The sequence below is a fragment of the Bacillus rossius genome, chromosome 6, assembly GCF_032445375.1.
Source record: "Bacillus rossius redtenbacheri isolate Brsri chromosome 6, Brsri_v3, whole genome shotgun sequence".
NCBI classification, from domain to species: Eukaryota; Metazoa; Arthropoda; class Insecta; order Phasmatodea; family Bacillidae; genus Bacillus; species Bacillus rossius.
The window spans coordinates 57,952,784-57,964,987 of NC_086334.1; the positions used below are offsets into that span (position 1 = coordinate 57,952,784).

Consider the following 12,204-nt stretch of genomic DNA (forward strand, 5'->3'; position numbering starts at 1 on the left):
TGATAAATGCGAAAACAATTTAAACCCACATGTTTCCTCACTTGGTAACTATGATCCAGACGTTGCACAAAAATACAAACGCCCGAAATCCATCCTGGCGCACCGACCCCCATAGTGGCCTGTGATTGGCTGGTAGCTCTGGCCAATCACAGCGCACCTGCACGCAGCCGAGGCCAGACCCCAACACCGCGGTTGCGGACTGGCGAGAAAATTCTGCGCAGATCGACACTCGTATTCTGGCAGCTCCAGATTTAGAATTAAACATACTATTTTTTAAGTATAATTTTAAGAATTAATTAATGGGATTCTGATCATGTGCCTGACCACGTCCTGCGGTGCAAATAAGCAACATTGGACCAGCCAATGATTGACATGCCCAGGCTGGCAGCATAATGTGTCGGATCCCACCACTCCCAGTACACTAGCTGAGCTGTAACCCAGCAGCGAGGCCCGACAGACACAGACGCACGACACAGTAAGCCAATAATGCCTTCAGCTTTGTGCCGAGTACATTGGAGTGCGTATCCGCGTAGCATTGGCTACAAAATTTACCCACTTTTTTTAGAAATGCGTATTTTTTATCTATATAAGTGAGTAGACTCACCAATGGTTTATAGGTGTTTGACCATGTGTCTGACCACATCCTGCGGTGCAAATAAAAACATTGGACTAGCCAATGATTGACATGCCCAGGCTGGCAGCACAACGTGTCTGCATGCATGGCTGTGGCAACTGGGGCAACCTGGGTGCTGCGGACATATAATTAAATTTAAATTTTTTTTTCACTTCACTTGGCTAGCTGGCAGCCAGGCGGGAAACGACTAAAGTCGCCCCCGAAACAACCAGTACTGCCCAAACAATGCGCACAGCAATGTGCAAGCCCCCAACCCCCGCATGGTAGACTCTTTTCTACTCTGTCCAACTCTTTATCCTGAACCATCCTTCTGTTTCCCGTATACAACCTGCTTGCCAATAATGCATGAATTTTTTGCATCCCACATGTAAGTGCCCAGGGTTTTCCCTGTGTCTATGCAGGTTTTACCTGGGCCCAACTTATCTAGTTTTAGTCTAGAATAGTCAGTGAGGGGAGTTAGTCATGGCGCCAATTGCTGCCATGGCTGGCCAATCCCCCTCCTAGCACACGATCACGGTCTAAGAAGGGGAGGTCTGGACACTCGCCAGATAAAAGTGACAACTTACTGTCTCCATAGTTCGTTCGACGTCCGCTATTCAACTCTAGCGCTAGGTGTCTTGCGGTGGAAATATATCACTAGGCCTTATGATGAATATGTCAATTCTCGTGAAAAACAAACAAGGGGTAAATAATATACGATACAACGATAGTTTAAAATCATCGCCGGAGGACGCACAGTAACGTGATAATCGGGCATAGGGCCACATTTCCGCAACCTAATATGTTAATGTCTATAAAACTTTAAAAAATGAAAATTACTGAAAATATCGCAATGCCGTTTTGCAGAATGATCAGGAATCATGTAAGGAAGTAAAAATAAGTTTTTTTTTTACTTTTTTATTTCCATGGTGGCCCTCTACTCCATAATTACAAACGTAGAGAGTTTAGACAGTATTTGATGCTCTGCAATGAATTTTAATATAATTACACTATATTTTAACATTTAAAATTAAAGGCTAAATCAAATTACATAACTTGGGTGATTTAAGTATTTGAATAACAATACCAAACCTGCATTTACAACACATTATTTGCTACACAAATAAGTGCCATCGTCAATGTTTTGTGTCTCATGTCAAGTGTTGACGCTTCAGCTTTGGTGCATAGTAGGAACGTATTTTTAATTTTTTTTTAATTTACATTGCCTTACAATATCCAAATAAAAAATATATATGTTTTTATAAGTTGTCGAAAACAAGCAAGACGCACATACACAGCAAACAAAAATAATTTCTTCGACCGCATGAATGAAATTACAAACGGCGATTACTCCTAAACGAGTTGGAATTCCGTAGCTGCGCCTTTTGAAATAACAAAGGAAAGTTTAGAGCACTGAATAAAAGTATTTTGGGATTTTTATTATTTTTTTAAAGAAGAGTCCGCACTCGTTTTGCAAATTTTGTATTTTAATAAAAAATGGTGTATTGTCAAACTACTTACAAACAAGTATTATCAGGGTTGTGCTGGTCATTAATAAAATTCGACATCATACATTCCATTTTTAAAAAAGTCGGGCCTATACAAAAATAGGTAAGTAATCTTTAGACTACATTCATACAAATAATAAAATTTAACTTACTATTCCAATGACGTTTCCGAACTGATCTTTGTGTTCCTTTTTTGTGAGAATGTCGTCTTCCACAAAATGTTTTTCGCATACATAATGGGATCTTTTAAGTACAAACTTGTCTCATGGAATTGCTTTCTGCCACAATTGCCTAACATTGTCATCATTGGGAACTCGGAATATTGCAACTTTCTCGTCCGACTTTGCCTGATAATTTGTTTTGCACCCAGGTGCAACACAGTGGTTAGGCATTTTCACAATTAAAATAATATACGCTTATTCTCTTTACTAACAATCAATGCTCCTCGCTCACAATGAAGTGCCCGGCTTCCCGCCAATGCCAATGTGGAAACTATACTTCGTAACCTATTTGACCTAATTTATGAAATAATTCCCAAACTTATAAAAAATAAACACATCTAATTTAATACTGTATCGATATCTGGAGATTAATGTATTTTAAACATTTAAATGAAAATTTAAATGATTATTATGTTGAGTTGTTCATAACAACAAAGCTTAAAATACCACCGCAGAACAACCAGCGCTACACGTCAGATGGTGGAGCGGAGTGGAACTACGGAGACATTAGGTGTGCCACTTTTGCATGCTGGCCTGGTTGGGGAGTGTCCAGACCTCCCCTTCTTAGACCGTGCACACAATGCATGCTCCCTCTCCCGCATGGCTAACCCCTGCATGTATAGAGCGTATAGGCTTCGGCCTGAGACGCACTTAGAGTCTCTCCCTAACCCAGACCTCTCCCAAATACACTTAGTTTTAATTTAGGTTAGGAAAAAAAATTTGAGCTACATTTGTGGTCTTTCAGCCAGTAGTGGGCCTGGATGCATTCCAATCCAGGGGACCATCGCCACCTTCAATTACCAGTCATTAAACATGACTGCTGCAAGCTTATCAACCACAGCACCTACACAATCAATATTGCGTACGTAGCTCACATATTCCTATTGTTCGTTCTCATCCACCTGACCATGAGGTGTGGTGCAGTATTCGGTTAACTGGGATTTTGCAGATAGCTTCGTACGGGGAACACGGGTCTACGGAGCACTCTGCCACATATTAACAAAAAGCCTGGGTGTCCTCTAATTTATCGACCGCGCCATTTCGTCTGCGTGTATGATTAGTTTCCTTTGTAATCGTATGTTGTTATGTGTGGCCCCCCCCCCCCGAGGGGAGAAGCTTCCTGGGTTGTTAGGGTTGCGAGGAGTTTGGTCTTTTGGCGAGGACGGTGTTCGTCTTTATGCCAGAGGTCAAGACCTGTGTATAGGGACGAAATTTTGAGTAATGTTGACATACATTAACAGAGGGTTGATTACTGTAATCTAACATGGGTGGTATAGCCTTATAGCAGACCAGGTGTCCATCCTTCCTGGTTGTCTCCAGGGCGGTTCTGCGGTGTTCAGGTTAGTGAAATCCGAAAGTATAAGAAAAAGTGTTTGGGTAGTCATACAGGGCGGGTGAATGCCAGTAGCTTTTTGGACTATATCTTTTGCACTGAAATATGATACCTTATTATGAACTATGTTTCTTTTAATTTCCCCTTTAGAATTCCAATGCCAAGCAGTTTTGTTTGTCTGTAGCGATGTGTGAGCCAAAACAAATCTAATATATTAGTATTTCATGTGTATTGACAGAGGTGCCCCCCCCCCCCCCCCCCAAACACTATGACTCACCCCCCCCTAACCTAATGATGCACCCCCCCCCCCCCCCGAAATTTTTTATGCCATTTTCTCAATGATTTACTCAATGATTTTATAATATTATACTTTTTTAATATTATATTTTAATAAAATATAATTAAATTAAAATTCATTAAAACTGATTTTCTAATAATAATTTTGGTCATATCAGGTAATATTTGCATCCTGAACCGACAGATGCCAAACTGCTTTTGTTGAGGGGTTGCCAATTTGATTTACAAGATCCCTTTCAATTATTAAAGCACCAGAAACGTATTTTCACATTAGAAGCTATAATTATGTAAATAATATATACATTTTTCTCGTCTTTTAACCACCCCCCGCCTGAAATTTTAATGACGCAGTCTGCGTCGTTACCCCCCCTTGTGGGCACCCCTGGTATTGATATTCATGCTTGTGGTGAATAATAATATTTAGGTTTTTTAACTATTAAATATAATTTTTTTTATTAAAAGTTTTTATTACCTATTGCAAGCTTTGCCATAATATGAAACAACTTTCCTTTTAATATTTGGCTCCTCATTTTACATAACTTATATAATCCCTAGAAGCTATTTTCCTGTGCTACAATAAACAAAATAAAGCAATTTTTTTAAAACTGTTATACGTTATATTTGACATGTGCTTATATAGTGAAAATGGTTGTACAACAGATGTGTAGAAGCTACCACAATGTGTGTGCATGCTTAGTACAAATTTTAAAATTAAATGGAATTTAAATGGGGTTTGTGCAAATTGATTTATCCCGCATTGTCTCTCATGTGTTATGGAAAACAGCATTGGTTTGTTATGTCTGATGCAATAATGTACTGATGGATTATATATTTGTTTCTCAGGAAAAGATCACGCCTTTGATTACTGGGAAATAATTCCGAGACTACTGAACACAACCAGATGTAGGGAAAGTGTATCAGCAATGACTTCTGTCACTGAAAAGGTGAGTAGCACTTACAAAATTTTGTAATTATATTTTAAGGTAGATTGTGTAATTCTCTAGTTTGGTGTTTATATAGGTATATAATATACATGTATATATGTAATATATTGTCGCGGCCTCGTCTCTGGTGAAGATGTGGAGACGGGGTGGACGTCGCTCGGTCGCTCGGTAGTCGTGATGTTTGCCCGGCGCCAGCTCTTGGGTAGAGTAGCTTCACACTCTGAGGCGGGAGTGGACCGTTTGGCCCAGTGCAGCTGACCGAGGACGTGCTGACAAGGAAGGTGCCTGCGGTCTCACAAGGAGTCGCTAGCGGAAAGTCTGGGAGCAGGAGAGAGGAATGCCCGCGGTCTCACGAAGAGTCGCTAGTGGAAAGGTTGGTAGTGGGAGAGAGGGATGCCCGCGGTCTCACGAAGAGTCGCTAGTGGAAAGGTTGGTAGTGGGAGAGAGGGATGCCCACGGTCTCACGAAGAGTCGCTAGTGGAAAGGTTGGTAGTGGGAGAGAGGGATGCCCGCGGTCTCACAAAGAGTCGCTAGCGGATGGGTAGGCAGAGAGAGGTAGGATGAGAGAGAGAGAGAGTAGGAAGCCCGCGGTCTCACGAAGAGTCGCTAGTGGAAAGGTTGGTAGTGGGAGGAGGAATGCCAGCGGTCTCACGAAGAGTCGCTAGTGGAAAGGTTGGTAGTGGGCAGTGGCGTCTCGTCAGGGCAAGCAAGGCAAAGCAGTGCTTACTTAGGCAGTTTGCAGACATTGTATTTTTTAAATAAATATTTTATTCAGAATAGTATTTTACTTTGGCTCGTGCCGTTAGGTGTATGTATTTTTTACACTATCTTCTTGGGACCCAGTACTGTGCGCTATAAGAAAATAACTCGTTGACACACAAAACATGCTGTTATAGAAGCGTTGCTAGGTTTAGAAGCGCTGGTAGGACCGCTTTCAGCAGGAAGGCTGCCGCAGTAGTTTCCTTTCGGAAGGGTGGGTGGCATGGTACAAAGGTTCAGGGAGGGGATTGGCTGTAAAAACACGTGGTAGAAGCTACGAAGGTAGCGCTTTCTTGCCGAACTGAAGCGAACATGGCCGAAGCAGACGGTGGAATTCTTCCGCCGACTGCTTCGGCTATGTCCGCCACAGTTCGGCAGGGCAGGTGGCGAGGTCGCGTTTCAGTCGGCGGTCATCTCTCGGGGCGCGCGCATCTTTCCCGCGGGCTGTTGGCTGGCAGTGCGTGGGGGATTTGTGGGCGTACGGGAGGCGGCCTAGCAGTGCCAACTGCTACAGACCGCGTCCCGCGGGTGGCGGATACGGGATCCCAGCTCGAGAGTTGCAATCTCGCTGGGGTGACTATGAATAACCAATAGCAGTCCGCGGACCAATGGCCGGCCTGTGGAGTCGTTATTACGGCTATCGGGGTGAAAGGTAGCCTGAATGCAGCTCGGCGCGTGGCAGAAAGCAGTTCCGTTGGCGAAGGCACCGCAGGGGAGCTCGATGTGCCCTAGATGCAAAGTGTAGACGAACTGCGGGCTGGAAATTGCGGAGCTGTGAACTGCCGCGCGCGCAACGGAACTGAACAGCATCGTAACTCTGAAGGAAGAAATGGCGGCGCCTTTAAGTTGGGGCCCTGTTGGAGCCAGTGGTAGCCTGGGCGGCGCGACCTTCAACCGACCCGGGATTTTGGAGGACAAGAGGGTCCGACTCGCAAGATACTTATTTCGCCTGAACGACTTACCCCCACCCTGGCTTGAAAGGTTGTTGGCTGTTGACTGGAAGAAGGAAGATGAAGATGGTGCAATGTCAGGCTGCCTTTTGCTCCGAGAGCCAGCAGTTCGAGCCGGTTTACTGGCTCGTCTGCCCACTTCTGTTTTAACTGTGGCTGCCTGGGCAGCTGGGCTGGGCTGACGAGTGAAGTCGCCCGCCCCTGGGGGCGCATGCCCCCCTGGTTAATAATAACCCAGGAGTACCCAACATTTAAATGCGGGCCGCAAGGCCCAATCACCCAACTCCAGCATGGTTGATTTTTCAGCCCCTCCAACTCTTCTTACCTGGACCCTTCTTCCCACTTGTCAAGTAGTTACCTGCTTGCTTAATGCATGTTAATTGATCCCTGCATGACCCGGCCCAGGGTTTTCCCTGTGTCTATGCAGGTTTTACCTGGGTCACATTAGCCAGATTTTAAGCTAGGCGACCAATGGGGCGTCAGTCATGGCGCCAATCGCAGCCATGGCTGGCCAGTAAACCCCAATTAGCACATGATGCACGCGCCCTTGACCTGCATGGTTAAAAACCCGTATGGTAGAGTGTATAGGCTTCGGCCTGAGACACACTTAGGTCCTCCCCTAACCAGGACCCTCCCCTTACACACTTAGAATAATTTAGGCTAGGAAAAAAAAATCGTGGCGTTTCAGGAATGATTGACGTGCCAGTTTCTTGATACACGTACCAGTTAACAGAGTTTCTGATCACGTGTGAAGATAATTTCTTTTGTGTTGGTACAAAAAATACCAAGATTTAATTTTTACTATTCTAGTACATTTTTATTAGGTTCTTCTCTTTATTTTAAGTACTTACTTTGCCATGTGTTGTCTGTTTATATATTTTGTACCAGATATCGATGATACTACACTCCCACTTAGTATATAAGGAATGTAGAGTAGGTATTTTACTATCAGAATAATGTAAGTCAAACATTATTTTTTTAAAATAATTTATTTTAAAAAAATGTCAATTTTTCTACCTGTGGAATAGTCAATGTTCGGTTAAGAAAACTACTTAAATAGCACCATTTTGTACCTTGAAATCCATATTTTCCCGGGGGAGGGCACCCGGAACACCCCCACCCCCCAATCATGTTTTGATGTGAACGGAGTTGTTGCTTCCCCTCATGTAAACCTCACGCCTCGCCACTGGTAGTGGGAGAGAGGGATGCCCGCGGTCTCATGAAGAATCGCTAGTGGAAAGGTTGGTAGTGGGAGAGAGGGATGCCCACGGTCTCACGAAGAGTCACTAGTGGAAAGGTTGGTAGTGGGAGAGAGGGATGCCCGCGGTCTCACGAAGAGTCGCTAGCAGAGGATTGCCAGCGGTCTCACAAAGAGTCGCTAGCGGATGTGTAGGCAGAGAGAGGTAGGATGAGAGAGAGAGAGTAGGAAGCCCGCGGTCTCACGAAGAGTCGCTAGTGGAAAGGTTGGTAGTGGGAGAGAGGAATGCCCGCGGTCTCACGAAGAGTCGCTAGTGGAAAGGTTGGTAGTGGGAGAGAGGGATGCCTGCGGTCTCACGAAGAGTCGCTAGTGGAAAGGTTGGTAGTGGGAGAGAGGAATGCCCGCGGTCTCACGAAGAGTCGCTAGTGGAAAGGTTGGTAGTGGGAGAGAGGGATGCCCGCGGTCTCACGAAGAGTCGCTAGCAGAGGATTGCTCGCGGTCTCACAAAGAGTCGCTAGCGGATGGGTAGGCAGAGAGAGATAGGATGAGAGAGAGAGAGAGAGAGTAGGAAGCCCGCAGTCTCACTAAGAGTCGCTAGTGGAAAGGTTGGTAGTGGGAGAGAGGAATGCCCGCGGTCTCACGAAGAGTCGCTAGTGGAAAGGTTGGTAGTGGGAGAGAGGGATGCCCGCGGTCTCACGAAGAGTCGCTAGCAGAGGATTGCTCGCGGTCTCACAAAGAGTCGCTAGCGGATGGGTAGGCAGAGAGAGGTAGGATGAGAGAGAGAGAGAGAGAGTAGGAAGCCCGCAGTCTCACTAAGAGTCGCTAGTGGAAAGGTTGGTAGTGGGAGAGAGGAATGCCCGCGGTCTCACGAAGAGTCGCTAGTGGAAAGGTTGGTAGTGGGAGAGAGGGATGCCCGCGGTCTCACAAAGAGTCGCTAGCAGAGGATTGCCCGCGGTCTCACAAAGAGTCGCTAGCGGATGGGTAGGCAGAGAGAGGTAGGATGAGAGAAAGAAGGAATCCCGCGGTCTCACTAATAGTCACTAGCTGAGGAGAAGGAGAGAGGGGTATTCCAATAATTCGACTATTTCTTGTATTGGTGTTTATTCTCCCAGATTGGCTGGGAGAGGAGAGCTTATAATGGTGTTTCTTCTCCCAGATTGACTGGGAGAGGAGAGCTGTCTATGCTTGTTAGCCCGCACAATTTATACACGTTTCTTCTACAATCATTTGTGTTAAAATTTTACATATTCCTATCCCTTTGGATCTTTTGCATTTACAATATTATTTACAAGTCTACAAAACATACTTACAATACACACTTAATAATCTTCATAAATATTTACAATAATAACATATATAACATAACTATAATACATTGTCTCTTTATATTTACAACTGCCATCTGGTGATGAGTGGTGGCACTACTGTAGGGCCGCGACGTCTTGGCGTGTCGTTTTGCGGGGAAGCGGGGAAGAGTAAATGAGAGGGGAAGCAGCTGCGCGCGCACATCAGCCGCTATGCGGTTCATAGCAAAAACATCAGGTGCCACGCTCTCAGTCTGAAGTGAACAATGGAGCCCGACGCAGGATGTTCAAGATACAATAAAGTAATACATAGTGGGGAGAGGGAAATTATAAGTAGTGTAATCCAGTGTTGTGATGAAGAAGCAGCCAACAAATGTCTGCTAGTACCTCTAACAAATGTAACCGAAAGAGCTGCGCGATACACAGGTATAAGCCAAAGATCAGTTTCGCGCATCCGAAAACACAACAGAGAGACGCCAAATAAAAAAACAAACAACAACATTATAAGTTTTTCAACGCATTCCCCGTAATTTCACCCGCGGTTTGTTTGTTTTGCATTTGGCAATTTTCCAAACTTTCTGCACCGCTTGTTAGAATATTTTTTATCTACAAGTGTAGCCGATATTGCTACACATTATATTGCATTATATTACATGATATTATATTACATTATATACATTATATATTGCATTATATATTTTAAGATATATATGATTTTATTATATATATTAATGTATATTATATTAATACATTATTTATTTACAATTTATATGTTTATATTTACATATATATATATATATATATATATCACTCCTTTATTTGACCGTTAAACAGCCTCTCATGTTTAATTATTCATTTCAAGCCAAAAAAAAAACTGGGAAACGTTTGTTGTCAGTTGATGACTTTGATAGAAGAGTGATCAGAGACACTAGCCACGAATTTTATGCAGTAAAAAAACGACAAAAAAGGAAACTACTGCCAGTTTTGAAAGAAAAAATCGGATGGAGTTAGGGAAAGACATCGCTGCGTAAAATACTCTAAGAAATGGGTTTTGTGTGGAAAAGAAGCCAAAATAAGCGAATTCTTCTTCTCGAAAGATCTGACGTTGCTTGGCGATCACAGTACCTGACTCAGATGAAACAGTGCAGGGAGGCTGGGAAGAAGATATTTGACATGGATGAATCCTGGGTTGACACTAATTTAACCTTTCAGAAATGTTGGCAAAAGAAAGGTGACGTTGAAGGTGTAGGTAATGGCAACAGCAAATGCAGCGCACAGACTGATAGTTAGTTGTAAGCGCTGGTTCTACGCAAGGCTTCCTTCCCGGAGCCTCTCTTGTTTATAAAGCAAGCACAACAGGGAACTATAAAATACGCGAGGATGGTTTGTTATAAATATGGTTTTCGGCCCCCTCTAAATGACTAAAATGGTTCTTTCAGAGTGCTGTTATGGAAAAAATACCAACCCGTGTGCATAAAAGTGGTAAGGTTCTTGAAGTGCGTGAAAGTGTCATGTCGATCGTCTTCACATTTCAGCCAAACCAAATGGAAAAGTAAGCATCAGCGAGGGAGTTACATGCAAGTCTTAATTAATTGTGTTTCCTACAGCAACCCACAGTTACAAATTTAGTTCTTAACTTTAAAGAATTGTATAGCTATGTTTAACTATGTTTAACTAAGCTGCCCAGTAGAGCAAATGGTGCACTACCTTTAAATAATAAATTACCGTAAAGCATTATCGCATCTTTGTATCATTAAGATCTGCGCTGTGTTGCACCGTACGTGAGATTGTTCTCGACCAATGTTTTCGGAACGGCATGAAGACTTCCAGGCCGTTGTTATCTGCAGAGCAGACAAGGCGGGACGTGTCGATTACAAGGTCGCTGAGCTCTAGGGAGTCGACCCGCCAAGACGTCGCGGCCCTACTATACCAGGGCCATGGCTGGAATATTGTGCCACGGACAGGGTTGTGACCCGGGTTTTTGTTTAAATAAAGAGGAGGTACGACGTCAGACGGCCCCCCCCCCCCCCTCCCTGGAAAAGCCCGGGTCTAGGCCGTCTGCGCGCCCTCCAGCAGGCACATGATGCCTTCTCTCCTCGTAGTTGCGAGCGTCAGGGCCGGCCTGCCGGTTCCGGACTCCCTGGGTCGCCATTCACCAGTGTGTCCAGTTCGCTGCCTGTGACGTAATCTGCCAGGTACAGTGGGGGCCGGCGTCGTCGTCGGCGGTGTCTCTGGTTGTCTCAGCTGGTTCCTCCACCTTGACCCGGAATTCGGCATCGGCGAGGTAGGCACCATGCCCCCATCCGCCTCGGGTAGGGGAAGGTGGTTCTGTTGTCTCAATGCAATCTGGTCCTGTCACCAGGGGCTGCTCCTCCGTGGTGCCTATGCCCGCCTCTGGTGTCGCAGTGACATCAAGGATCTGCGTTCGTGCTGGATGCCTCTGGTGCTGTCGCCTCGGAGTCGTGGCAGGGGCTTCTGCAGGCCTCTCCATTCTTGTCCTTGGGCTCGGTGTTCCCTGGAACAGATGCTGTCTTCCTTGGGGTGTGACCGATTGGTGGTTGTCCGGCATCGGTCCCGTCACATATGGGGTAGGGTCCTCCATGGCATTGGCACCTTCCGGGAGTGCTGTATTCAGGATGTGGTCCCGGTGTACTTTTCGCATTTGTCTACCCTGGCGCACCAAATAAGTGCTTTGACTCAGTCGTTTCTGGATGCGGTGTGGTCCCGACCACCTGGGGCTCAGTCCAGCGCAGTAGTTCCTAATTGCGTTGGACAGGGGATGTGTGCGGACATACACGTGGTCACCTGGCTGTAGCTCTGGTGGTTGTTGTGTGGTCTGCAGGGTTATCTGCTGAGTGTAGGCCCTCTGGTGTTCTCGTGCTGTTGTCAGCTCAATCTCTTGCCGCCGACAGTGATCCTCAGGGTCTTCCCCTTCATCTGTCACTCCGTGGGCCGTCCATTCGCCCGGCATGGGCAGATTGTGACGGACCATTTGTGCCAGGGACATTCCTGTGGCTGCATTGGTCCTGCGGCAGATGCAGAACAGGGCCTCTGCTATGTGTTCGTCCCATGTGGTA

General features: G+C 45.3%; 1 protein-coding gene across 4 annotated transcripts in view; it reads left to right on the plus strand.

The window, feature by feature from the left end:
• The first annotated feature begins 1,307 nt into the window (after positions 1-1,307).
• LOC134533227 (zinc finger protein OZF-like) overlaps positions 1,308-12,204 on the plus strand; it is a 36,205-nt gene continuing 25,308 nt past the window's right edge. Inside the window, exons 1-3 of one of the 4 annotated variants that reach the window (XM_063370629.1) lie at positions 2,210-2,224; positions 3,620-3,682; positions 4,816-4,916. In XM_063370629.1, the coding sequence (XP_063226699.1) occupies positions 4,896-4,916 (21 nt within the window). In that variant the 5' untranslated portion in view covers positions 2,210-2,224; positions 3,620-3,682; positions 4,816-4,895. The other 3 variants (XM_063370628.1, XM_063370627.1, XM_063370626.1) reach the window with 3 other exon arrangements.